At 40.3% G+C, this 27,610-nt stretch overlaps 1 protein-coding gene and 1 long non-coding RNA gene across 5 annotated transcripts; one reads left to right on the top strand and one right to left on the bottom strand.

Annotated features, from left to right (window-relative positions):
• Window positions 1-11,697, bottom strand: E2F8 (E2F transcription factor 8). Of its 2 annotated transcripts, XM_053981073.1 has the most exons (15): window positions 11,553-11,697; window positions 11,198-11,307; window positions 9,678-9,953; window positions 9,166-9,322; window positions 7,759-8,064; window positions 6,955-7,116; window positions 5,406-5,543; window positions 4,887-5,096; window positions 4,271-4,355; window positions 3,518-3,998; window positions 2,417-2,635; window positions 1,471-1,600; window positions 1,060-1,376; window positions 885-947; window positions 258-345 (listed from the first exon to the last, which is right to left on the bottom strand). In XM_053981073.1, the coding sequence occupies exons 2-14, from the start codon at window positions 11,234-11,236 to the stop codon at window positions 921-923; spliced, it is 2,547 nt and encodes an 848-aa protein (XP_053837048.1). In that variant the 5' UTR covers window positions 11,237-11,307; window positions 11,553-11,697; the 3' UTR covers window positions 258-345; window positions 885-920. The 2 variants fall into 2 exon arrangements, with proteins under 2 accessions (XP_053837047.1, XP_053837048.1); XM_053981072.1 differs by lacking the exon at window positions 885-947 and having other exon boundaries at window positions 1-345; window positions 11,553-11,692.
• LOC128809244 (uncharacterized) lies at window positions 11,571-26,631 on the top strand. 3 transcript variants are annotated; one of them, XR_008437660.1, is made up of 6 exons: window positions 11,571-11,643; window positions 12,750-12,825; window positions 14,701-14,861; window positions 21,429-21,529; window positions 23,058-23,184; window positions 26,394-26,631. It is a non-coding gene; the product is annotated as an uncharacterized LOC128809244 (long non-coding RNA). The 3 variants fall into 3 exon arrangements; XR_008437659.1 differs by lacking the exon at window positions 11,571-11,643 and adding an exon at window positions 12,066-12,276; XR_008437661.1 differs by lacking the exon at window positions 11,571-11,643 and adding an exon at window positions 12,284-12,515.
• The last annotated feature ends 979 nt before the right edge of the window (window positions 26,632-27,610 follow it).

Raw genomic sequence — 27,610 nt, 5'->3', positions numbered from 1 at the left:
TTTCTCCTTAAGAGTCAGTTTTATTTTCTAAAGCATCAATTAAGGCTATTCCAGCATTGAGGTCTTGGCAATACATGTCCAAACCATTGTCCATCATACAATGCCAGATGTGTGCAGTGTGTTACCAGCAATTTTGCCTGCTAACACAATCAGCAATTCCCTATCCCAAAATTAGTCTTCTGAAACTTCAAGTTTTCGTTGAGGAATATATAGAGTTCCTTGAGAGGTTCTCTGGGTACCATCTGAGTTTGCAGATAGTGCAGGTTCTGTGTTTGGCCCTCCTGGTGTGCGGAAAAAGTTCTCTGTAACTGCCTGAGGCTCCTGAGGTTCCTTTGGAGCAGAAGGCTGAAGAGAAAAGAGACAGTTACTTTCATTTATGGGGGAATAAAAAGTAAATTCTACTTTTAGGTTTCTGCAGGATGTTAGCAAACGTTTTTCCCCCCCTGAAATTTAAAAACTGAACTTTTTACTGAGAAGGATATACCTGCATTCTTTTATATATCTATAAATACATAAAAATATGTTTTTTCTAATCCCCTTCTTTTTTAACATAAACAGATATTAGGCAATACAATATTATATAAAATATACAGAGAAACTTCCTGTGGGGAAAAAAAAATTAAAATCCTGTACAGTCCTATCCTATTAAAAGAAGAGCTATTATTAAACACAAGAACTTGAGGGTAGATTAGGGAAGTAACAAGAAGGAAAGAAAATAACAAAGGGACAGTTTTTTTTAATAAGGACAATCTCAGATTGTGCTTATTAAAATATCTCTCAGATATGTAAAATCCTCCCTCTAAAACAGTTGTCTCTTCACATCTTGTCATCTTCCAGCTGGCTCCATTTCCACCACAAATAAGTCACTTATCTTCCTTGCTAACCTCTCATTTCTACTGTACTTAGGCTGGCCTTCACTGCTAGCTCTTTTTGGGCAATGCTGATTTCTGAAGATCAAAAAGAAATGTTTATTTATAAATTTTACCTGCTGTAAGGGAATTACTGCACTGCACTTCCCACTCAACCCACCATGGGGAGTTGCAATATAATTTAACTCACCTTCCCTTCTTGCACATTTGTGCTCCCTGAACTGTGGCTGATATTTTCTGATTGGGAAGAGACTGGCACGTGCTGAAGAACGGGATTTGCAGGAATTTGCACACCAGCAGGGATTAGTCCTATGTGTTGCAGCATAAAGTTCAGAGCCGAAGAGCTTGGATTTGGGGCAGAACTGGTACTGCTCGAATTGAGGCAGGAGTTGCTCAGTACAGGTGCAGCAGCTATGGAATTTGGTGACAGCATTATGTTCAAGGGTGTTATATGAAAAGCAGGAATATTGACTGTCTTCAGTTCTGAGGCTGGCATTGGAATGACCCCTGGAACAGAAACATCAAGTGTTGAAAGGAATTAGGACAAGCTGGCCCTGGCCCCTCGAGCTGGCCCCCTGTGCCTGTTTCCCTGGACACTCACCAGTGATGGGAGAGCTGTAGGCTGTGTGCTGCAGAGAACACACCCCAGCCTTCTCTTTAGTGGAGCACTCTGCCTTGTTGCTATGGGTGCAGTGAGTCAGAGGAATAAGATAACCAGATGGAAAAAAAGTCTAAGAAAGAAAGAGACAGCACATCTTTAGCCCAAACATGTAATAAACAAATCTCAAGTTTTCTCCAAAACTGCAACCCTCCCTCACCTTGTTCTTATTATTTATCCTCCATGTCCCCAGGATGCCATATCCCATGCCTGTACTACTTTCTGTCTGAAATGAGACACAACAGACTCAAGGACATGCTCTTTCAATTAAAACCACACAGAAGTCAGCTGGCTCCATTTCCAGCTGATACTCTTGGTGGGGAACTGGAAATCCACCTGGGATTAACACAGTGCAATTTGACCAGATGGAAAAGAAACCCTGATACTGTATACTATTTTTCCAGAAGAAACATTCTGGACCCAGTAAATCATCACATCACTTCATTCTTGAATTGTGTTTTTCAAAAAACAAATATTGGATGATAAAACTTTTGCATTTACATATTCTGTTTTTGTCAACAGAACTGTTCCTTACTCAGCTTCTCTACAGCAATCAGTCTTAACTGCAGAATACTGAATTTTACTGACGAAGAGAGTTTCATGTGATTCTGTTTCAAAGCATTTGACAGTAAGCATAATGCGAAGAAAGGACAGGGAGGTAACGGATTTCAATATTGCCCTCAGCTCCTTAGTGTGACCTACACTCCATGTGCCTCTTTATGTCCTCTTTTTTGAGTACTCAGTGTAGAAACAGAAATCCTACATTCCTACAAAATAAGGTTTTAAAAGCACACTAAAATGAATTCAGCCAAAGACAATCTATGTAGGTGCAGTTCGTTGTAGAGACAACAAGCAGTGTTTTCCTACAGAATGGCGAGACAAATCTTACCTCAGGAGCAGGAATGGCAAATGCTACAGGTATGTCTTGTTTTGTTTTGATTTTATCTTCATCTTCTGGAATATTTTCTTTTGTACATTGGTCACAGCAACTTGCCATGTTTTGATCTACTGTTTTAGTTTCATTTGGTCTCTCTTCCTGGACATTGTCCACTTCATGATTAGTTTGTGAGCTATTGGAAGGTGGTTTTTCATTCTTAGCGGATTCTCCCTTTGAAAAAAGCACATACAAAAAGAAAGTCAGGTGTTGTAAGGCTTAACAACCTCAATTAGATCCCTACAATGATAGTTATACATTCTTAAAAACTGCAAAGAAAGCTTTTTACTTCCTCCTCATTCCCAAGTTTGTACTATAAAATTTTCTGGTCACTAGAACAGCCAGGTCCATATTATCACATCTTGTTTCTTCCCAGCTAGTGCATGTTGGATAGCATGTGCTGTCATAACACACCTATAACATACAATGACTGTTTCAGCAAGCCAAATTAACAGCAGATTTATAATTTACAGAGATGCTAAAACAACCCGCAACTGAGGAGTAGAAAGCAATCCAGCCCGAATCTCTCCATATACGTCAAGTTTATCTGAACCTCTTATTGACTTCATGTGCTGTTCTATTATGCCTACAACAATCCAACACTGAGTGGAAATATTTAGAAGGCATCAGGATTTTGGGACATTCCCTGTCCAGTGACTTTTATACATCCACTTTCCTCCTAACACCTCTAAAGCCAAGAATAGATGCCAGCAAGTTTACAGAATCCTAGAATTCAAGGGACCTTGAAGATCTCTTGCTTCCAACCTTGCTCTCAACCTGACCTACCCCAAAATCATGTAAAAATAGGTACATTTTGACATAGTGTTTTGTGAGCTGCTTTATTTTGACTACACCTGTACACTTTGTCTTCTTAGACAAAGTGATTAGATACAAACCCCAGCCCCTCAAATATCAGCAGGCACAGCAAATGAACACCATCTCTTCAAGCCTGATGTTATTTAAAACACCTACACTCACTGGCAGGTTCCTACATCACATTGAAAATGAGTAGGTGGCAACATCACTAAGTGGCATTTTCAAACTAATTTAACTTACCAAAGAAGTATCAAGGCTTTCCTCATCACTTTTACGCCTTTTAATTAAATTAGTCTCTGGTAGTGCTTGTGACCTTTTAAGGCACCGCTGAGATGTTTCTGATTTCGTTTCAGGTCTTTCTTCAGCTGCCAAGGATTTTGTAGGCTCATCCAGACCTCTCTGAATGTCCCCTTCCTCAGTGGTTATTTTATTTAATACTTTTGAATTATTACTCTTAATTCCAGTTACGTTAGTACATGGCAGAGGCTGCAACATGAAGCCTGGGCTGTAGGTTGTCACCGTGTGGGCTTGGGAAGGGTGCAGATAGATTGCATATGAAACCCCAGACTGAAGATGAGGTAGGATGACTGGTGACACGGAGCTGTGGCTTGCAGGGCACACCCCGAGGGGCTGGCTCAGAGCTGGCTGCTGAGAGGGCTCAGACTTGGGGACAGGCTCAGGTGAGGACAGGGCATATTTCATTTGCATCTCTTCTGCTGTCCTTCAGCAAAAAACAAACAAAAAAATCCCAAATGTGTTTTAATTCCTTCATGCAGAAATGAATGTTCTGACAAATTATCTTCTGTAATGTATGATATTATCTGCTGTAATACAAAGACTTAATGTGAACCTGTACTTCTCAATCCACTAAAGAGAAAATAAATTAAAAACTAGCCTGCAGTACTCAAGGTTACTGTTCTTTGCAGGCTATTGCCCCACTTTAACTGAGCATAATTTTAACTTGTTCTTACCTTTAAACTTGTGCAAACTTACTTGGATTGTCCTTCCAGCTGATGTTTAGTGATTGCTGGAAACTGAGCTATTGTATTTGGGAAAACTGGTAAACTTTGATAAGTACCTGGTTGGAGGAGAGGAAGAGCAAATCAAAACAGTAAGTTCACCAAATTCAAAGTAAAAATTTAACTTTAACTTGAGGAGACTACTTTATGTAATATAACATTTAATGAGGTAATTTATCCTCAAATTGAGCCCAGAATTGATTTGATCAACTGGACATCAGCTTACATGAAACAAATTTTAAAGGCCCCAGGGAGGATCCCTAGCAAGAACATGAACACTGACATGTAATTTTCTGGCCATGTTTTGGAATACAGAACTGCTTAGATAGTATGAACCAAAGGAGAGTTTCTACAACAAAGTAGGTTCAGAGAAGATCCAATATTCAGTGATTCTAGACAAACAGAAGGTTTGTAGCCATTTCTGTATTTTTGACAGCTCTTAAGATGTATTTTTTGAAAGGAGGTGCCACCCACACATCTACATATCCTGTGAGAAGAGGGCAAGCCCAAATATTTAATGCAAGAGTACATCTGACTTAAAAACAAAGAAAAAGAAGTTCATAAAAGAAAAATGATCAAAAGATACATACTGGCACTTATTTTAACTGGGCTGGTTGGAGCAGACTGGATCTTCCTTCTGTCGTTCTCTATACTCTTAACTAATTTTATTAGAGATGAATGCCGAGTGAAGCTTTGTTTTCCTTTTGAAGGAAAAAGGGCTTTTGAGCACTGCTCTTTGGAAGTGATGGATTCTGAAATAGGTGGGGAAGAGGTTGTAGAAGTTGCTTCAAGTTTTGTATCTGAAAAACAGAAAAAAAGAAAAAATACGTATCATATGCAGATTCAGTAATTAAAAGCAATTATTTGAGCCTGGCTTATAATTCTTGAGGTACCAACAGCAGCAAACATGGAAATTCAAGAATCTCAATAGCTGAACATCCCTGTGTGCAAATAGATACTGGTTGCTGTGCTGATAAGGACAGTGGTGTGACTAGTAAAAGATTTTCTGCTTAGTTATTCTGTCTTCTGGTCAAAAATTTCTAGTGGAGAAAACAAAAAAAACAATCAATATCATCAGCAGAACAAAAGGAAATGACACATACACCTACCCTGAGTATTTGGCAAGACCTCAGGTCCTGTCCACTTGAATGCTGGTTTTCTACCTCTCTCCTCTGTTACATGAACTTTTTTGATAAGCTTAAGGCTGCTGAGAACATTTGCTATGTCATAAAGTCTTCTAATTTTGGCTGAAAGAAATAAATGGAAAGTATAGCAACTGCAATTAACAAGTTAGCACATATCAGACAGATAAAGAAATGCTGTAACACCCTTTAAGCATCTAAAAGGAAAAAGATGTTAAAAAATGTAAGAACAATTTTGTGGAACAGGTATTTATACAATGAAATAATATTGCGATACAAAGTTTACATGTAAAATAGAAGACATAGATACAGATCTAGAAGACACTGTAAAGTTTATTATGCTAAATATGAAAAAATAATGTTTTCAAAACAAGTTAATTTCTGTGCAATGATCAAACATACACAGATACTGTAGTAAATATAAGTAGATTAAAGTGCAGGTACACACATGCAATGGCAAACGTGGGAACTGGAGGGAAGAGACACACTAAAATCCAACAGGATAATCATCCTGCATATCTTCCCTGTCTCTAGGTTGAGCTATTAGGAAAAAGTTTCAGGTAGAAGTCAAACCACAAGTGAGTTCTAGAGCAAAGTGAATGCGCTTAGGTCATGGAATTTTTTGGCTTCATAACCAAGAATGTGGTAAAACATGGGATTGATCCTTGAAATACAGGTAGACAGATGGAATGCCCTGAAAATGCTTTTATTGTGAGACAGGTTCTTCTTATGGAAGAATAAAAGCAAGCAAAAAACCCTACTGAGTAGCCACCCACCCTCTCTATGTTGCTGTGAGGCAGTGGAAAGGAAATCATGAACTGAAACCAGCAAGGATCAGTACTTGCATAGACACATAGACACAATTCCACCAAAAAAACCTCAAAACCAAAACAAAAAATAACCCAAACAAGCAAAGGAATCTGAGAATTAAGGAAGAGTCTAACTTTCAACGAAACCCACAACTATCCCTCAAAAGCAGCACATTTTTAATTATTATATATCTATTGACCTAGACCTAGAAATATCATTTCATTTGAATGGAGGGGAAGGGGAGGAAGTGTGCAGGGAACTGAGAGAAGGGTAAAAGAATGAAGAAATAATTGGCAGTTAGAGCAAAGGGTTTCACTTCCTCTGACATGCAAGCTGGTCACAGGACTTTTACAGAATTTCTTTAGATTTCTACCAAATTAGTTATGTGGCCAGAACACAGATTTTGCATGATTCTGGGACATCTTTGGTGAAATGATGCTGAAAACTTTGACAGGCTGCTTAAGGAAAGAGAAATTATTACCAATATGGAGCCTTGTGACAATACTTCAGGAGGGAGGATTTAATGGACTTTTCCTCTCAGGTGGACATTATGTATAAATACAAAAATTATAAACTGCAGAAGGTGTTTAGTGAGTTTTTGGAGGCTGAAATAAACATTTGTGGCAGGAAAAATAAGACCGTATTTTTCCTTATATGAAGTAGTACTGGGATAATTCATTTAGCTTACACTTGCTGTTGTACTTACTTTTAAACTTGCTTTTATCTAAGTCTTCTAACTGATCTTCTCCGATCAGGATTTTAGCAGCAACTTCAAGGCTTACTATTTGAGGTGTTGATACAAGAAACAGCATCACAAATTTCTGACTCATCACTCGTAAGGACTTGTATTTCCTGCCATTCACTGATGCTGCAGCAGACAGGAAAAAGGATGAAAGTTTTCAGTGACACACCAGCAAAAACATAAAACACTGAAGAAGTTTGTCAGTAATTGTAAGAATAACACAGAGACTAGGCAGGGCCAATGCTGACTCCAGAATCATGTTTCTACGTGACAAGAAACAGATGATTGATTGGATGGATACCAAGTTTAACTACCAAGAAGAGACAGCGGTGTATCCCACATACAATACATTTCCCATTGTCTGATAACTTGTACTCTTAAAGATGCTTAACCCTTAATTAAAATTTCTTCCATGAATCAAAGCTAAATTATAAAACATATTTCGTAATTTATGCTTCAAGTTTCTCCAACATTTAGTAGTAACTTCTGGTTTCTATAACAATTCAGTGATAATGGCAATTGGATTATATGTTGGTGTATTTGATAGTTTCACCTGATGTAGAAACAAATAACAAGAACTGAATGAATAAGACAAGTGAAAGAGTACAGAGCACTTTTTCTCACTACAAATAGTTGTGGTGCCCTTGGGGCAGCACCACCTCAGAAAGAAAAAAAAAAAAGGAAGGCTAATAAATGGTTTTTTTTCAAGTTCATAGAAATGTATCATTTTAAGTACATATTATTCTTGGCATTATAGAGAATTATTACCAGCACGAAATTCCACTCCTGGGAGCTCGACAAAAGACATTTCTGACTGCTCACTTGAGCCAAAAGAACTTGCCGTTTCTTCACTCCTTTCACCGTCAGGATCAAATTCATGCTCATACTCTCTTTTCTTGATCATCTGGATTTGCTGTATGTATTTGTTCTCTTCCCCCACCTTTTTCAGGGCCTGCAGGGTCTGGGGGAGGTTGTGGCGCCCGTGCCAGACATATCTGTTCCTGGCCAGGCGGCTCACCATGTGTAGGCTCTCCAGCACGTTCACAATGTCATAGATGCGCCTACGCTCCACGTCTGCAGAGGGAAAGGTGAACCTGATAGCTCTGCCATATAACACATGTGCACTCATGCATTACCTGCAGCACAGAGTCCTGTCCTTCCTCTTAGTATACTCTCAAATAATTTTTGCCAATTCCATAGCACAAACTGAAAATAGCCCTCCCAGGTCTTGCCAGCAAGGAAAACAAATCTTGTTTCGTATATGCAAGGACTTGTTGTTCCAGAGTTATACTTGGCTTTCAGCATTCCTTAAGAAACAAAACTTACTGTTGCCAGAAGAGCCATTACATGGGTTTCAATCCAGCTTTAGAAAAAACAGAGCATTTTTAATTATTCACTGCATTGATTCTAGATTGTGTTCTTAAATAACCTTGGAAACTCATGGTAGGAAACGGTTTTATAACTTATTTTTACATGACATTTTATTAGCACACTCTTCTCATTTGTCTGATCAACTCCTGGTTTCTGATAAACTCTTGGTTTTGACCAAACATTTCCTAAAAGTTATGTCCTTTTGTACAAAGTGTACAAAAAAGTAAATCATACAGCTTTAAAATTTTAAAACTGTTATCCATATATAAGCTGTAGAATACTGTAACTCCATTACTTTTTTTGATTTAAAAAAGCTTCAGCTTGATGTTAGAAATATGGAATCTGCAGAAATTATTGGTGCAACATAAAAAATAGTGATATAGAATTAGAAAGTTAATATACCATCAAGAACAGAAAGATGTTTCTTGCTTTGATGACCTGATCAGACAGGAAGCTGTGGACTCAGTTTGAGAAATGCTAGTTCCTGCTGCAAAAATTTAACCACTAATCTTAGGTATCATCTCTGAATTAAAAAAAAACTGCAACTGGTTATTTGTGGTGTAAGCAATAATTTAGATGTTCAATATGAAATAGAATTCAGAGTTTCTCAGTTCAATTCACTGAGGAAACATCAGCATTCTAAAAGAATTGCTGTAGGAATTAGCAGTTTAAAACTGGGTTTAAATAAACTTGAGAAGAGAGTAAGCATCCAAAATTGTATGGAGCAAAAATATACTAACAAAAAAGGCAGATTATTGGCAAATTTGCATAAAGAAATAGTTAATAGGATGAACACCAACTTACGTAGCTCTTCAGTGACTTCATCAAGGCAAATGTAACTTTTCTGTGAAGGGCTGGGGTAATCAGGATACCGAGCTAAGAATTTATGACACAGTAATCCGAGACTTTTCTCTTTGCGACTTGGCTGAGATTTTTCATATTCATCCCCCAATAAGTGCTCCTGCATGGGAATAAGGAAAAGAGATTGTAAGGTTTTTAACAATATGAAAGCACAGATATTTAACAGCTTCACAGTGAGCACTGTCAAAGGGCCAGTGTTCTCCTTTTGTCCTCAGCAGCTGTGAAATGAAACCAGAACATTACCTGTTGAATGTAGCTAGTCAATATCATTACTTATGTTTGGTAAATGCTCCAAAACCATAACTTTTAAAATAGATGTGCTGTGTCAATGTATAATTTTTATACTGAATAAACAACTATCAGCTAACTTAACAAAAAAAAAAAAAAAAAAAAAAAAAAAAAAAAAAGAGAGAAGAAAAAAAGAGAAAATAAATACAGACAACTTTACAACATACCTGCAAACAGTGTTTTGTCTGTAGGACCTCACTTGAACTGTCTGACAGTTGCCTTCTCTGTTCTCTGCTCCTAATCTCAGGACTGGCTGCACTAATCAGCATTTTCAGGTTGGAAGTAGGTGTCCATGGATCTGCTGGAGGGGTTTCCTTCGGTTTTGGGGGTGTGGTTAGAGGCTGACAGTCAGGCTGTCTCTCTGTCAGTACCATTTGTGAGGTAGCCGCTTGTTTCAAAGGGGTTTTCAGTACATTTTTGCATGGCTCAGAATGCTCATTTTCCTACATATCAAGGAAAAGAACAACGGTCATATTAAAACCTAGGTGCACCATGATCCATTTATCAATAACAGTCAAAGGGGGATAGAGATTCATCACATTTTTTGGGTAGTTCCGAGTCAAGGGTTCCAAGTCCTACTCTGAACCAAGAAGTCCCTTTCCTAAAACCATTTCTGTGCCTGTAGCTAAGGCTCGGGTCCCCAGGCATTTATTCTTCGGGTAATTTTCCTTTTCCTTCCTCTGAGGCAAATACAATCAGAACATAACGTTAATGCATTGCAGAGAGCTATAAATGATAGCTGAAACATGTAACGACCCGGGAGTGGGTGTGATGTTTATAAATTCTTGTTGAGCTAAACAGACACCAGCTTGCATGTCAGGGAACTCTTATCCTTTATCATATAATCGCCTCAACTCCGGCGACCAGCCCGGTATTTAGTAGTCATAGAAGCGTTGACTAACAAGCTCTTAACTTTTACAGTGAACTTTAACAAGCTCCCAGCTCTCTCAACAAACTTCGGAGCGGAGTAAACGGTGGAATGTGATCGCGGGGCTTGCCGAGACACAACATGAGAGGAGAGGGTAAAGACGGGAAAGCGAAGGAAAGGGATGCCCGGGCGGGCTGGATCAGGGACCGATCCACTTCCCTCTAGTTCCCCTCGTATTCCCCCCTTTACTTTTCGCGCCGTGTCTCTGCGCATGCGCGGTCGGCGCCGCAGAGGCCTCCAAGAAATGGGTCTGGGGTCTGTGGTGGTACCGGAGCCCCTTTCGGGGAGTGCCCGGGCTCCAGGCAGGCTGGCCAGCCTGGAACTGTGAGGGAAAGCGGGCTCGGCCCAGCGCCGCCCCACCTCCGCGGGACCCTCTTCCAATCGCAACTTCCCTGTCACGGCACCACAGAATGTCCGAGACAAACACGCTCCGAACATCGTTATCCCTGCTCCTCCACACACCTTCTGTTAAGGGAAAAGCAAAGAGGAGAGGAAAGCCCGGAGAAAGAAGTGTTCTTCACGGACTCCGTGGATAAAGGTCGTGAGAGATGAAGTTTCAGGAACTTTTGTTGAGGACAGAAATTAAAGTGACGGTAAAACTCGCTGGGTTTCTGCCATCCCGCGGTTTCTACGCGCGATCGTTCCGACCGAAGCGGTTTCACCCCCAGCCGGGCTGAGCGCGGGCAGCGGGGGCTGTCACCGTCCTGCGGGAAGCGGCAGCCCCGGGGCTCGGTTGCTCTCGCTCAGTTGAGGAATTACCTTGTCGCCGGCTCCCATCTCCCCGCCCGCCGGCCTCATTCTCCCGCCGCCTCAGGAGGCGACACCCGCCGCTCCCGCCGCGCCGCTCCGCATCGCAGGTCCCGCCGGCTCTGCAGGGCGGGAGGCACGGGATGGGGGTCCCGTGACGGGCCGGTTCCCGCTGTTCTCCGCGGCCGCCAGGCTCGTCCCGCCGCCTCCCGCCTCCCGGCCCGGCCCGCGCGCGCCCGCCGCCCAACGGCCCCGGCCCCGCCCCGCCCCGCCCGCTGCGGCCCAGCACCGCCCATCGGCGCTGCCGGCGGCGCGTTTAAACACGGGGGAGACTCTACCCCGGCGCCCTTCCGCTCCCGCCGCGCACCCCACGGTCCAGGAGAGCCGGCGGCCCCCGGGATCAGCGCTGCTGCCGCCGCCGTTCGCCCCGGCCCGGCCGAAGGGCGGGGCCGCTCCCGGTGCCGATTTGAATTCAACGCGCGGAGCCGCCGCGGGCGGGTGGGGCGGGCACGGCGGGCGCGACAGCCAATCAGCTTCCAGCGCTGTGGCCCGCGCGGCCAATGGGAGCGCGGCGCTGCGCGGCCTCTCCCTCCTCCTCCCGCCTCCCGCTGCCTGGCGAGTGCCGGCGGGGCTCGGGCCGTGGCTTTGGCGGGTTCCCTCCCTTGCTCCCTCCCTGCCTCCCTCCCGCCCCAACGGCCGCGGGGTCGCGGGACGGAGCGGGCGGGGGGCGCCGGGCGGTTTAGCGGAGCCCATTTACCCGCCGCTGCCGCCTGCCTCGCCCCGTCCCGTCCGTCAGGAGCCGCGCGGGCTCTGCGCGCCCCTCGCGCCTTCCCCCGCCGGCCGCGGGCCCCGCGCGCCCCTCACGGGGTCCCGCCCGCCGCTCCGGCGCCCGATCGCGGGGTCCCCGCGGCCGCCGCGCTCCGCGGAACCCACCGCGCACGTTGTATTTAAAACACACAGCACCTGGCGTTTAAAGCACACCGCACTTGGTGTCCGTGCCTCGGGCTGGGAGCTCCAGGCTGAGCTCCACAGCCGGGGCTGGACACCGGCTGGAGAGACCCACCCCGCTCAGCAAAAAGAGGGGGTAAAAGGTGAATGGCTGAGCCGGTGACGGGCTCGCAGCTGCGTGGGAGCGCTTCGATCGCCCCTGGCCAAGGGGTGTTATTGCCCCCCCAGATAAGGGTCCCAGTTGTCTGATGCCGCTTATCGCAAAATCACAGAACCAACTAGGCTGGAAAAGACCTTTGAGATCAGCGAGTCCAATTTATGACCAACACGGTTATGGCAGTAAGCGCCACATCCAGTCTTTCCTTAAACACCTTCAGGGGCAGTGAGTGACTCCAGTACCTCCCTGAGTACCCCATTCCAATGTCTCATCAACCTTCCAGTGAAGAAATTCCTCCTAATGTCCAACCCAAAACCCCTGTTGCATCTTAAGACGTCTTGTCCTGTCCCTTGTTCCCTGGGAGCAGAGCCCGACTGCACCCTCCTGTCAGGGGATTGTCGAGAGCGATAAGGGTGCCCCTGACCTTATTGCAGAGGTTACAGTACTTTTGTTCTGCAGGCAGGAGTCTGGGATTTAAACTCACCTCGTCTCGACTGGTTTTTATAGTAGAGCTCGGATTTCCAAACCTTTTAAGGTAACTCTGTAATTTCTTCTGAAAGGGAAGAAATTTTGTAACCTAAAGTTTGTAACCTAAAATGAAAAAATTGACCCCAAAGTGACCTTCACTCGTTGGTGTCACCAGCCTTGTAGCAGCCAAGTGTTATTCTCTTGCAGTACCTATGTGCCACACCTTAAAAAGTGGGATTTGAATGAACATTTGCTCTTTTAACTTGTTTATGCTTTGATACAATTACTGTGTATTGGTTTCTTTCTATAAAATGTGCACCAGAAGGTGTGATTGTTGTAACCCAGAGCTGGTGTGTGACTCGCAAAAAGTTAAAATGTAAATACTAAAAAAATAATGTGTGTTTTTTCTTTACTCCCACAACACCAGGCATGACCACATGGAATTTGAGTTACTTAAATAAGGAACACTCATGTGTTTCAAAAATCAAACCAGGGAAAAAAAAAAATCAGGCTTTTACATTCAAGCTGGCATTTGGATATTTATTTAATTTATGTTGAGCTTTGAAAATTACCTTTATCAACTAATCAAGAAGCCATTATCTCTGTTCAAACAACAGACTCTTGTGACCTTTGTTCAGGGGACTTCTTTCCTGGTCTTCAAGTTAGCCTTACAAGCTGCCTATTACAACAGTACCAGACATTTTAAAGTAAGGGGTTAAGGAATTTCCAAGGTTATAACATCTACTGAAATAATTATTCTGTTAGTAACTTCTGTACCTCTTTTACCATGCTCCTTACCATGAAAGTGCCTTTGCATTTCTGAGATTATGGAATTAAGTGGAGCAATAAAGGGCATTCTCACTTGCAGCCATCAATTGAAACTGTTTGTATTTCCCTCTGCTCCTGCTTGACTTGCATAAGAAACTGCAATTACGTTCTCTGCCAGGTGCCTCTTAAAGGAAAAAGAACAAAGATTAAAATTTTTAAAGTCCCTGACATGGCAACCAAAATCACCAGAAGCTAGTTAATAATGGACCCTTTAATGCATAACCTTGAAGCCTTTTGTGTGATGATCCTTGTAGGGAATGTTTGCTGTTTTCAGGTATTGTGCTGAATCAAGACACCACCTGATGCCAGAAATCTGAGTTGGAGAGTGATAAGTGATTTTATCTATGCTGGTTCAGCTAAAGAGTTGATTGTAGCATTGTCATGTGGATTAAAGAGAATGTTTGATGTATCCTGGTGGTTTGGTCAAATCAAATCACTGTTAAAGTGGTAAATAAGCAAAGAATTTGTGAAATTAAGTGCTTCTAGTGCCTCTATTCTAGTTTAGCATCCCTCCTCACCTGCCTGTAGAAATTTTCCTCTCCCAGAAACAGCTTTAGCAATGCATTGTGTTAGAGAAAGCACTAATCTGGTTTGCACTGCAGGCACTGCTCAAGTTGTATTTCTTGTATGAACACATGTTGTCAATAATGGATTTGTTTCAGTGTGATCACAAGGCAGCAAAGTTCAGCATCTTGTGCTGGTGTGCTTCCTAGATGTGGCGCTGCACTTCTGTCAAGAGGAATTGTAATTAGTGGCTCACATAAAGAGAAAATACACACTAAATTTTACTGGAATCATTCTTAGGTAATTCCATGAATAAGACCACTTACAAAATGCCCAGATGGAATCTTCATACTTGGGGTTACTCAAAAGCTCTCTGGATGTGGTCCTGAGCAAGGGGCTTTAGTGACCACATTTCTAAGAATACTCTGTTGTAAAGTTCCAGTTAATTAAAAAAAAAAATCACTGATAGTAATGTGAATTGAAAATATTTTGTAATCTCTACAATGTTCAGAAAGCTGAACTTTCTGTGGCTTTATGCCCTGCTGTCAGAATGTTCAGACAATTTTAGGCTGCTTTCCTCAAGGAGCTACTTTGTTATTTCTCTTTCTAGGGCTGGAATTGTGAATTTGAACATCGTAGCTGCCAGCAGGAGATTTGCAGGGAAGTGCCTCGAGTTCAGCATTCAGTTCCACTGTTGAAACACTGCTTGTGGGAACCCTGGCAAGTGATGCTGTTCATTGCATATGTCTCTTTCAAGTGTCATGTTTTCTGGTAATGTTTCTTTTATTCAAGTTAATTTTAAAAGGCAATTGATACCTTTCATTTATTATACCTTAATTTTAATGTCTGGTGGGTTTCAAGGAGAAACTGCAGCCTTCTGTAGGTATGTACTTTTACACAAGAAGTTAATGATATAAGCAGATCCCCAAATACCTCATAAATCTCTCAGTAGATTGGGTTAAATATTTGATATTTTTAAAGTATAAATAATGAAATTATTGCCTTCAATAAAAATGAAAAGAAGGCAGAGTAGTTTCAGGAGTACAAGGTAGTAGTCAGAAACCATAGGGTTTCCTTATTCACATGCTGCTGTAATGTTAATTTCTCACTTCAAAATTGTGATGAAATCTGTATTTATCATTTTCTTCTCCTTGTCTTTGTTCTGGACTGTGATGTAACAAAAATATATCTTAATTTCTGAGCTATGAATAAAGTTTTGCGGAGTGTGCAGATAACTTCAGGCTGTGCCTCTTGCAGGAGTGGTATAAGCACTTGGGTTCACTAGAGGTCACACTTCTGTTACTCCTCCCTGTCTGCAAGACATACTGCTGCTCCTCACAGAGATGTGCTGGTGGGCTGTGCTTCTGTCATGTTATTTACCCAGCAAAGTGACATCTGCAATTCTGTTCAGGGTATAGCAGCACGAAGTGGCTTTTAAATGATTTACAAAAAAAACCCCAAAAAAAACAAAAAAACAAAAACCACAAAAAAACAAACAAAAAAACAAAACAAAACAAAAAAAACAAACACAAAACAAAACAAAAAAAAACCAAACCAAACCAAACCAAAACAACAACAACAACAACAAAAAAAACCCAAACCTTTTAAAGATTAAACTGGGAAATGATGGCAAATAAATTACATGTGGCAGACTGAAAATACAATATCTAAAAGTGATCTCATGGATTTTTGTCAGACAGTATCTCCACAGGCAGCAGCATGTTGTCACAGAATCCTTAAGTGGTTTGGTTTGGAAGGGACCTTGAAACTCATCCAGTTCCACCCGCCTGCCATGGGCAGGGACACTTTCCAGTTTCTCATCCAGTTTCTCTCCAGTGCCTCATCCAGCTTGGCCTGGAGCACTTCCATGGAGAGCTTCTCCGGGCAACTGCATGTCCTGGGCAGTCTGTAAGATTAGCCCCACAGCAGAGAGACACAGCTGTAGCTGCATGCAGGCACCCAAAGGAATCACTGCTGCCACTGCCAGCATGGGGACTGGTGTGGTAGCAGGGAAAAATGATGGGGGAGGAATAATTGGCAGCTCCAAATCCGGGTGTGGGAGCAGCTCTCAGTGCAGGGCACAGCACCGGGTCAGGAGGTGGCAGTGCCTGCTCCACAGGGCCCTATGAAATGCTCTACTCCAGTCCTACTAATTCTGTATTCATTAGTCTGCATAAAATTAAATCATATTAAGGCATATTATTGAACAAGCTGATTCAATTTAACTGGAGTTTATTTGCTTTCAGTTGTTACATTATCTTTTAAAATTAGGCAAATTAAATCAGCTGGTCAAGCTCTGAGATGAAGACTGAGAAGGAAACAAACCCAAAACATTATGAAAACCTGGATTCCTAAACAAACAAATGCCTTTTTCAGGCATGCTAATTTCAGAGAATGCTAATTAAAACTTAATGCATGCACCAGAAACTACACTGCAAGAATATAAATAGCATGGTATGAAGAAAAATAGAGATACAGTGTTTCAGTGCTTCACTTCTGCAGGTATATTTTTCCTGCTAGGATGAATTACTAGGAAAAGAAGATAACAGCTCAGAAATGTGTATTTATTTAAGATCAAACACAGGGCACTTTCTTAGCTCTGGAACATCTAGAGCGAAGAGTTTAGAGTACTCAGTAAGCAGCACATCTGTACTTCAAATGCGTTTTACTTTTTGTAGTCAAACATTTCACAGGTAATACCATCTAAATTACTTTAGTGTACTTTGGATTTTGTTGTTTCAATGTTTCAGAGGTACGTTATTTCCACTTGGAGTTGAGACTCATGGATATTTAAATGAGTCAATATTTTTGAGAAATTAAGAGGAATTCTGATTACCAAAGGGAAATATACACACAAGTCTTTCACAAGAATTATTTCCTGAAAGAGTAAGTTGGAGCAAAGGTCTGCTTGCTTCATGTTCTTGAAGTAGAAGATTACATTTTTAAAAATTATTTATACACCCAAGTTTTTTATGTGTAGGAAAAAAAAAAAGATTGCTATTATATTGTTATTTTTGGGAGCTTTTGGAAGATCTTATTTCCCTAAATGATGTGCTACTGAAAATGCTTCATTTATTTTGTGTTTGTTCTGTCACTTATTTGTAGTGGAATCCAGCATGGATTCTTAAAGCAGCCTATGAAGCATTTTTCTTAAGACCTGATCTCAATTTGTTCTTGTCAACAAGCAGCATCTAAGTTCTTATTTAAGAGGATTCCTACTGCACAGACACATCCAAAAGTTAATGTTTGTTTAAAACACAGATTCTTGAACAAATTCCTTCTCCCCTCAATTCTTTAGCTGAGAAATGACACATGTAATTTTCAATGGCATGTCAATAGCAGAATACTTTGTACTGTGGGATTAACAAAACAGACTACACTGACATTGTACAGACACTCTTCACTGCTCTGGTTCAACTGAATAGATTCTCAATATTTTCATGCCGAATTGTTTGCCGTAACTTATTGAGTCAGAATAATGTTACAGTCACATCAAGATATTTTCCTCTACTGCAAAATGACTGGTTTCAGAGGATTTACATCAGGAAGGAATTTAGTTTGAGAACATTAATAGTATTTTCTATTTGAAGACTTTTCTCCATGTCAGTGTAATTCTGCTTTTCCTGAGTTTTTGTACCATATCATATTTGAAAGCTGTTTCTTTGAGTTTGCTCTTTACATGTCTCACTTAAACCTTCTGCCCAGCTCTGCCTCTCTAACTTGGGCCACCTTTTCATCTTCTTGCTCTGAAGGTTCTCTTGCTCTAACTTCTGATGGCTCATTAGTTCCACACTGACCCTCTTTTAAGCCTGGTCTTGGGTACTCCCACTCACAAGGGGTGTGTTCTTGCAGGCTGCCTACAAGTACATGGCAGGCACCCGCCCAGGGACACAAGTGTGCATTGTAATCATCTCTAAGTTTGTGATGTATGGCTGGACACATTGGACAAGGACTCAGAATTCCTCTTTCCTTCCTTCTGCCATCTTCCCAGCTGAAAGGACTGCCTACGGAATGACCTTCTGGTTTTCCAAAGTTATTCAGCACCATATGCCCTGTATCCAGACTTCCTTGTAATAAGTAGATATGAAAGGCTTAGCTTGTCTGTGCTGTGGATTCCACGTTGTGGAATGGGTAATAAAAATTCCTGGCTTCTTGGAAATGGCATGCATTATAATGGTATAAAGGGAATAGGGGATTCTGAGCTTCTTCCGTGTGCACTTAAAAGCAAAATTCTGTTACGAGTTGAACACAGACTTTTCTCTCCATTAGCTAGCTTTCCATGTCTTTTGCATGTAAAGAGAGCTGTTCAGCACTGCACACATAACCTTTTTCTTTTTTCCCCCATGAGAATGCTGCTTGAGTGCAATAAATCCACCACAAAGCCCATAATACCTGAAATAAACTTTACTTGCACCTGCCATCTTCTATTTGAAATGCCATCTCTATTAAAACATGCCTCTCTACTCTGTATGTAGCATCTCAACCAAGCTGAATTATTTCATCTGCCACAAAGGGATTAAACATGTCAACCATAATTATCTTTGCCTTAATATCTGGCAGTTGCTTTTCCTTAAATATGCTCAGAGGTTCATTATAACTTTCTCACTGAATCTCTTGCTGCATGAATCTACCAAGGTATCACTTGCTGGCATAGCAAGTGCTGACACATGCGTCCACTCTTGCAAACCAAAGATGGTCAGGAGGGTTTTACTCGTAAATTCTATTCTGTGTTGTTCTAGTTAAAATCCCAGTGGAGTTTACACTCTGCTTGGAAGCCTGTTAGGCTGCTGGAAAGTGTTTTAACCTATGAAGGACTGAGAATTTTTGCAGAGCTTTGTGTTATTAATATGAAATAGTTAGTGCTTTGAATTCTAATGACAGTCAAGCTTTACTGGCAGACAAGCTTTTAACTAGAAGAACTGGCAGAGGTGAGTGAGGACAAGCGAGCAAGCAAGAATAATTACTAACTTGATATTTGAATTTCATAGATTTTTTAAAGATACATCTCCCCCAAGCAGTGTGCTCCTGAGGGTTTCAGTTTATACAATGATTGAATAATATTTTGTAGACAAAATATTTCAAGTGCTATTTTTCAAAACCTATTAGTAATTTTTGCTATTAAAATCAGTTTAACTTCATGTCATCATTAATTAACAAGTTTAGTTACTTAAAATGACTGTAAAATGTCATTTACCAACACCTTGAAATAAAGGTTTTGATAAAAAATCACAGAAGTCAAGAGAAATAAAAAAAAATTGTTAATATCAAGTTTTAAAGGTGGTGCTTTTTTAATACTAAAGCCATGTTTCACTCTTTTGAAATACTTGTACTGGAAAAAAGTTCATCATCAAATATACACTAACCTAAAACTGCATGAAAAGATAAGTACAGTCCTCTGTTATTAAAGAAAACTTGTGTTTATTATGTTTACACTATATTCCTGCTGAAAGGCTAGCAATTAAAGATAATAACTAGACAAATACATTTAGGGTTCTCTCTGGGCATTACAGTATTCCAGATAAGGTTTTTGGCATAGGCAGTACAATGCAGTAAAATACTTGTGCTCCAGGAAGACACAGAGGATGACAAATACACACTGTGGTGTGCCCATCAAAATAAAATCCTGTTTGCTCTGCTTGGCAGCCTCTCCAGTTCTTCACAGAAATGATAATTCTCTGAGGATATTTTCTTGGGAAGACACAAAAGAAAAAAAAAAAAAAAAGAAAAAAAAAAAAGAAAAAAAACCCCAAGAACCTTAAATGCATTTGAATATTCATTTCTTAGCTATCTTGTTCTGTTTTGTTTCTTCCCCCTTGGAGAATGCAGGCAAATGTGTGGTGCTCTAACAAAGAGCCTTTTTTTTCCTTTCGAATAATCTGACACAGGGAAATTCTGCATCCAGTGACGATTATGATGAAGTGGGGTTTTCACTGTGAATTCCCTGCTGGCTGTACTCCAGAACGTGGGTTGTCAGTCAGGTAGGGGCCATGTGCAGCGTTGGCTTCTCTTCCCCCTGAAGGGAACTGATACAGTGTTTAGCCACAATAGAGAGTTGTCCATTAAAATGACAGGGGCCTGGAAAGACACTAGGCAGGCTGAGCTCCGAGATGATGCATAACGAACGGGCTGTTAACAGGCAGGCAGGCACCTTTTCCAAGGACCATCTATCCTGAGGGAAGCTCACTGAGCATCCTCAGCAGCCAGGAATGCCTTCATGTTAGTTTAATGCAGGGAAGCTCCTCTTGAGAGAACTTTGTGGCATGAAATGATGCTCTGCAACATGTGGTTTCTCACCAGGCTGGGACAGAACCAGCTGGTTTTACACCTATTTCCTCCTGCTGTTTCTTGTCTGAGTTACAGCAGCATCCAGGAGCATCAGCTGAAATAAAGTCTGTTTTCATATGGTATGCACCACCAGAAAATACACAAGGGTGGATTTTCCAGCAATCAGGTGCTTATTGGAAAGATGGCCTTAGATCTTCTAGAATCCTTGCTCTCTTCAGTTGATTGTGGACTTCAGATACTGAGTCCCTTCCCCCTAGCCAAGCCCATTCCAGCTTCCCATTCCAGCCTTTCCAAACAGCTGCCTCTGGCTGTGCCTGGGATTATTTTAAACTTTCTGCATTATAGATAAGCAAGCATTTATTGGGCCAAAGAGTGAAAAAGCATTAGAATGTGTCACAGAAACTTCATCTATGAGAATGTACACCTGGTGCCCTCAGTGCTTACTTCACACAAAATACCTGTTTAGCATAGGGCAAGAATGACAGGTGGATTCCCTCATTTTTTTTCATTGCAATGTTTTTCTTTCTCTATCCTAATAAAAAGTCAGGTATGCTCTACAAGTGACAGAGCTTCAATAGAAGAATGTTCTCTTGTGCTTAAGGCCGTCATAAGGAAACAGGACAGAGAAGTTCAAATGTCCCTGTGTAGAGAAGAACTTCAACTGTCTTGCTAGGGAGGAGTTCCCTAGATTAATTCTGTGGGATGGAGCAGAGGTACTTTATTCTAGAAGATGGTGTAGACAAAAAAATCCTGAGGGAAAGAAGTTGCTGCTTATCAAAATTACAGAGGCTTGGGAGGGTGAGAGTTCAGCTTACTGAGTATGTTAAGAGCTCAGCTAACCGGCTCTTGAGCTTGTAGTAGAAGAATATGTCCTCTTTATTAATTTAGCCTAGATACCCATTTCTTAATCTGTTAAAATCACTATGTTTACATTAAGAAAAGGTAAATTCTGAAGTGTTTTTTATCTTGAGGTGTGGGGGGGGGGAAATTGCAAGGTTCAGACACGTCTCTGTTCTCTGTTTCCCCACATTCAACAAATCTGTGGAAGAACAGATCCAACAAATCTATGGAAGTCAGCACCACTGCTGGTTTTTAGTTCACAACTCAACAGCTGGATTTCATATGAACATATGATCAAAGAGAGACACTATCAGGTAAGCAAAGCTCAATATTTTTCTTTTAGAATTTACAGTATGCACCAACTAGCATTGACAGACAAGTTTCAAGCAATTAAATACATGAATCAATGTCCTGATTAGAGCAGGAGATTTGGGTAGCAGCAGGGTCAGGTTCATTCAGTTATGAAAAGACAAAAGCTCCCTATTCTGTGAGCTTCAGAGAGCAGAGATGTGCTCCCAAAGGAAATGCAGTTTGACTATAGATTGGTATTGGCATGAAAAGCTACTTCTTCATTGGAAAAGACACGATGGAAGTTTTGTGTACCAAAAATCACACCAATTACCTTGGTGGCAGTGCTAGTAGTCCCTTAAGTGGCCTTTACACTCAGGCCAGATTGCTCTAGCAAATTTTGTTTTCCTTCAACTGATTGCTGGAATGAGGCTGAGCAGGTCCAAAGCCAGTCCATGGGGATGGTTTTCCAGGGTGAGTGACAGGCTGTTGGGTTGGAGATAAGCATGTTTCTTCAGCTGTTTGCAGAAAGTCCTGCCTCATGTTGAATCATTTCTCTCTGTAATCAGTGAATCACAGATCAAGATAAACACTGGTACGGAGTCAATAAACCTAATTTTTATTTTTATAATTAAATCTTGAGAGCCACCTGATTCTGCATTGAATCAAGACTATAATTTCAGCAGTAAACATCTGATATTTTATTGTAATGAGGAAGCTAAATATGAATAGAGCCACATTTTTGATTAATTAGAATTTTGTTGCCAAGGAATTAATCTGTTTTCCCTTCTCTGTGGAAAAAAAAACCCAACCCTCTCTAAAATGAGTTTCTCAGTAGGGATAATTTTAGAAATGTTGAGTGAACTCCAGCAGCAGACATGTTTCAATGTTTCTTTGTTTTCCTGGAGCAAGGGGAATATGGGAGAGAATAGATAGATGACCATTAAATACTGACTATGGCTGTTACTTTTCCTGATCATAATGTAACACAAAAGCTAGTCCTGGACCTAGGACTTCCTGGCCACTCAGCTATTTCTGGGTGAGATAAGAGTGAGTTTAGCTCAGGCTGTATTAACTCAGACCCATATTCATGTAGAAATGGCTCCAGGCTAGAAGCCTATACTAGTTAGCTGCTGCTGTATCAACTGAAGAGCTGCTGTAGTAATACACTACATGACTGTGCTTCCTTGGACTGATTCCCATCTTCTCATGAGGCAATGGGGGTGATGCTAGCAGAACTGACAAGCCCCCAAAATGAGTTAACTGTACTGAAGTAAACTTTGCTGAATTACTTGTGATTTATGGATGTGAATTCATTTGTGCACACAGCAAGCTAACGTGTAATTTCCATGGTTATGAATAAATAGAGCAACTAGTTAGTATCTTAAAACATTGCTTTCTGTCATTACTTATGGCAACAGGGGATGCATTGCATTTCTCCTAAGGTTAAGGGAAGAAATGCTTTTTCTTTGCTACAAAAAGCTACCACACTTACATGATTTGTAGTAAGCAATGTGCCTGTTGCCGTGTTTCTGCTTTAATATGTCTCTGTAGGATGCAGAAAGCTGTGTTCAAAATAAGGATAACCAGACAGCATTAGAACATTCAAAAGGATACTGTCTCCATATCAGAAGTGCAGATCCAAATGCTGCAGTTCAAGCTCATCAATATTGATTCAGATGTGAGTAACTGAAACTTGCTGTCACTGCATGCTTCTAGCAAAGTGTGAAATTGAGGAACTGGAAGACAATACCCAAACGCATGGATGCATGACTGCAGCCTTGAGTGCTTTCCTTGTGGGCGACTGAAGGATTTTATTGCCTGGTTACCCGCAGAGGAGATAGCAAAGAAACTCTTAGGCATGAGAATACTTTGAGTCCTAAACTTTACTTCTTAATTTTACTGTTAACTAAAAAAAAAAAAAAAAAAAACCAAAAAAAAAAAAAAAAAAAAACAACCCAAAGCCCTGTGTAAGATTGATTAATGTATAATAAGCAGTTAAGTCTTGCTGTTAACATAGTTGAGACTCTACTGTTGATATTTTTAAATCACTTTCTCTCAAAGAGATATAATGTAGTTTTTCTTGTGTGAGTGATGATGTACATGGATTGAAAACTTGAACATGATGATCTGGGCTATTTTTTAAGAAAATGTTTGTGGTTAAATAAGGACTGGGTTGTTTCGTCCTCCAGCTCATGCTATGCAAAGAGCTCTCCCTATACAGAAGAATTTATTTTTGAAGATTTTCTGCTATATTAATGATTCCTCCAGTTGTGGGGAGAGGGATGAAGAAGAAAGAGGCCCTTGTCCCTTTAAGAGCCATGTAAAAGAGCACCAAATAAGTTTGCTCAGTACACAGAGTTCTTGTCAATGAGGTATTAGTTCTTGTGCACTAGGGTCCTAAATAGCAAATGGAAAATCTAGTATCTGTATTAAAGTATAATAGATTGTTCTGTGTTAGGTCTAACTAAACAAGGTAGAAGACCCTGAATATAGCAACTTGGTAAGAAGTTATCCTCAAAGACAATTTCTATTTTTGCCTGTTTGAGCAAGCAGGACATGGTTTATTTTGAGCTACAAATTTTTGTGTGAACTCAACTTTGTATCCTTCTAGGACAGGGAAAGTAATATTGTTCCCTTCTGGTCAGGGAACAAATGCTGTTTAAATTAAAGTACCTCAAAATACATATTTGTCATTTCCTGCATCCTTTTGAGAAAGAATAAAATGTTGTACACATCCTAGGAATTGCAGCCAAACAGTATTTTCACTCTAAGAGGAAGTAAATGAATACAGTGAATCCAAATTTATTCTCTGGTCAGTTCAAAATTCAGGTATCCTACTAAAATCCATAATCTGCCTTAACTCTGAAACCTTGTAAACATCTGGTTACAAAGTGAAACAAACAGCAGGTTGAAATTAACTGCTAACTCATGAATATATTTTGTTTCTTTCTTACTCTGATTAATATTTTATTCCTAAACAGTGTTTTGAACACCTCTGAGACTATTGTTACAAGAGCTATATTATGAAAAGATAACAGATGGTGAATGAGGAGAATCTTTTTCATAAATAATTTCCCTTTGCAATGCTTCTATTTTATCTTCTGTAAAATAGTTAGGTAAAAATGTAATATTCTTTCTGGTACTAATGTGAAAATCTGTAAACAAATGAATTCTTTGACTCCAGGCAGTTGTATCTCTCAAAATTAAAAAAAAAAAAAAAAGTATCAGAAGCTTGAAGTGGTGTCTCTTCCTGGTTGCTAGCAAATTGGCTTCTTCTTCTTTCACAATTTCATCACAGATATGGGCTTCAACCCTTCCGATGTTAACATTGAAACTGCTATTTTGGGTTTAAAAAAAAGTCCTTTCAGTCTATTAGAGTGCAACAGTATCATTTCATTTCACATGCAACCTCCTTAAAAGGTTGTCACAGCAGCAGTAAACCCAAGATTAGTTAAAAGCCATGACAAAATTGCAACATTCCTATACATAAGAAAACAGGCGACGAAAGATTTCCACCCCACTGAAAATTCCTGCTCTCTTACATCTTCTTAACTGATGCTTAGTGCTTGGATAATAATGAGAACATAGGAAAAAAAGATTATAGCTTTATGTTAGTGATAGTAGAGTTATGGCTGAAGGGCTGCTTTCATTCTAAGTCTTCATTTTCAGCACTTACAGCTTCTGAATATATTACCCTTTGGGCTTCCATTACACATGCTTGCTTTCCTCCCAAAAGGTGGTTTGTGACTTTTTTGTTTAGTCTTTTTTTTTTTTTTTTTTTTTTTTTTTTTTTTTTTTTTTGCATTGCATTGCATTGCATTGCATTGCATTGCATTGCATTGCATTGCATTGCATTTTCTTGGCTATTGGTATCTAAACATGGGGAAAAGTATCTTCACTATTTCATCAATAGTTCAGATTTTTTTCCCTGCACATTGGTGCTGGTGTTTCTGCAGAACATCTGTCTTTGATACAGTAGAGGAAATTTATTTTATAGTTAACTATATAAAGTTCTTAAAACCTACCTCTTCTGATTTGGTTTTTACTTCTTGAAATAAGCATGGAATTTGTCCTTAGAAAAAGAATCCTGAAGTGTGACATCATAGTTAAAAATGTAAATATGTGCTAACTTACTCACAAAGTTTCTCTGTGTGAATAGTGGCTACACATATCTGAGTAAAAAGAATAGATGAATTCTGACAGTTTAGAGCAGGACTTCACTCTCCTTTATGAAGTGGTGGGAAAACAGCATCTGTTTCACCAACAAATACCATAAATAAAAGCCAGTTTCAGTTTCATACACAGTTTCAGGTTTGGATTTTCTAATGCTCACAAACAATAACCTCCCTTTGTTTATGTACAGTTTAGATTAGTGGGCCTGATCCAGGGAAAATGATGAGGAATCAGGAAAGTCAAACCCACTGCTGCGGGTTCCTGATGGAGGCCCCAGTTGTCAGCCCCAACAATAATAATTTCAGTCTCTTGGCTTTCAGTGGAAATGGACTAACTCAAAAGATGAATTAACATCAAGGGTTTTGTATTTGAGTGAGAAGCTATTCCATGTGCCTGTGCACATGCACAAAAAGAATGAAGGATCAGCAAAAAGAACCAAAGATCATTAAACACAAACAAAACCCCAATCCTGAGTAAGAAGTTTCTCTCATACAACCATTATTTACAGTCTTTCTAAAGTTCTTTAAGAATGTGAGTGTTGTTTATTTGAGAACTTTTATAGGTATTTTGCTATGTTTTTAACTACTGTTAGGTACAGATTCAATAATATACCAGTATTGTCCATTGTAATTATAAAACAAAAGGGTTTTTTGCAGATAAAAAAATCATCTGTAGAAAGCAAATTGTTAATATTTGTACTACCTGTGTTCCTAGGACCAACTTTGCTGTAGTGCTTGACCCAGCTGGGACTGGCAGTAGCATCTTGAAGTAACAAAACATATCTGAGCATGGTCCTCCTCACCCTCAGGGCCTCTCCAAGGCCACAATTTCACAGGGAACATGGTCCTGGCAAATGCTGCTGATCTCATGAGGACTGGGAATATGGTTTGTTTGTTTGCTTGCTGGTTTGTTCCTATTAGCTATGCCCAATTAAAATGCAGTTAAATAAACATGTGAAGACTTCAGAATTGTCATGTCTCAGACAGTTAGAATCCATGGAGCTCCCCTGAAGAAGGACATAAACAGATATTAACTCTACAGAAATACTATCTTGTCTTTCCAAGTTAATATGGGGTGTTGTGAGGAGAGAAAGATCAAGGAAAATCCAAGGCTATGGAGTACTGCAAGCTGTGAGCAAAACTCCTGCACTCGTAAACCTAAGCATGACATTTGACTGCTGCTAAAAACAGCATCTCCTTGGAACAAGAGAGACAGAGATCCCATAAAAGTGATGGCCTCAGAAATGTAGGCTTCTTCTAAAAGAAATAGTAAGTATGAGTCTAAGGCACAGTACTATCCCTTCTCTTCCTTCTTTTCCATAATTTCCCCCCCCCTACCCTTCCTCAAATCTCTCACAATAGCTTGGTCAACAGCATTTTCTTGCTTCATTGGTTTTGAAAAGGACTTGCTGTCCCCTGCTGTTAGATTATTTCCAGGAGACTGTCTCAGGTCAATAGTCATAACATTCCTTGCTCCACTCCCCCTCTCCCCCACCCAGACAGAAAAATAATAAAATCAAACAAAAATAAATTAACAAATTAAGTTGGGAAGTAGGAAAGGCAAGCATGTTTGTATTTACAGGATTGGTCTGGCCATTTAGGGTATGGATTATTTTTGTGTTCAAGAACCTGGCCTCTGCATGCAATTCCCATAGAGAAATTTCTCCTATGAGGCAAAAGCAGTAGCAGTTAGATTTCAAGTGAAATTACCAAATAAATATAGAGACTTTTTATTGGTATTTATTTTATTTCAGTCTTCAAGAAAGAAAAGGATTCCTTCCTTCAAAAAGCCTAGGAGACATTGACTGTAAAGAAGAACTTGGCCAAAATAAACATAATCCAGTTGTTGTTACCTTGGACCTTGAGGCTCTCTAGATTTTTTTCCTACTCTTCTTCAGCTTTAACAGTATATAAAAGGGCAGAAAGATGTTC

The sequence above is a fragment of the Vidua macroura genome, chromosome 6, assembly GCF_024509145.1.
Source record: "Vidua macroura isolate BioBank_ID:100142 chromosome 6, ASM2450914v1, whole genome shotgun sequence".
In the NCBI taxonomy this organism is placed as follows: Eukaryota; Metazoa; Chordata; class Aves; order Passeriformes; family Viduidae; genus Vidua; species Vidua macroura.
The sequence above is the reverse complement of the archived record's forward strand: the minus strand, read 5'-3'. Positions and strand labels throughout refer to the sequence as shown.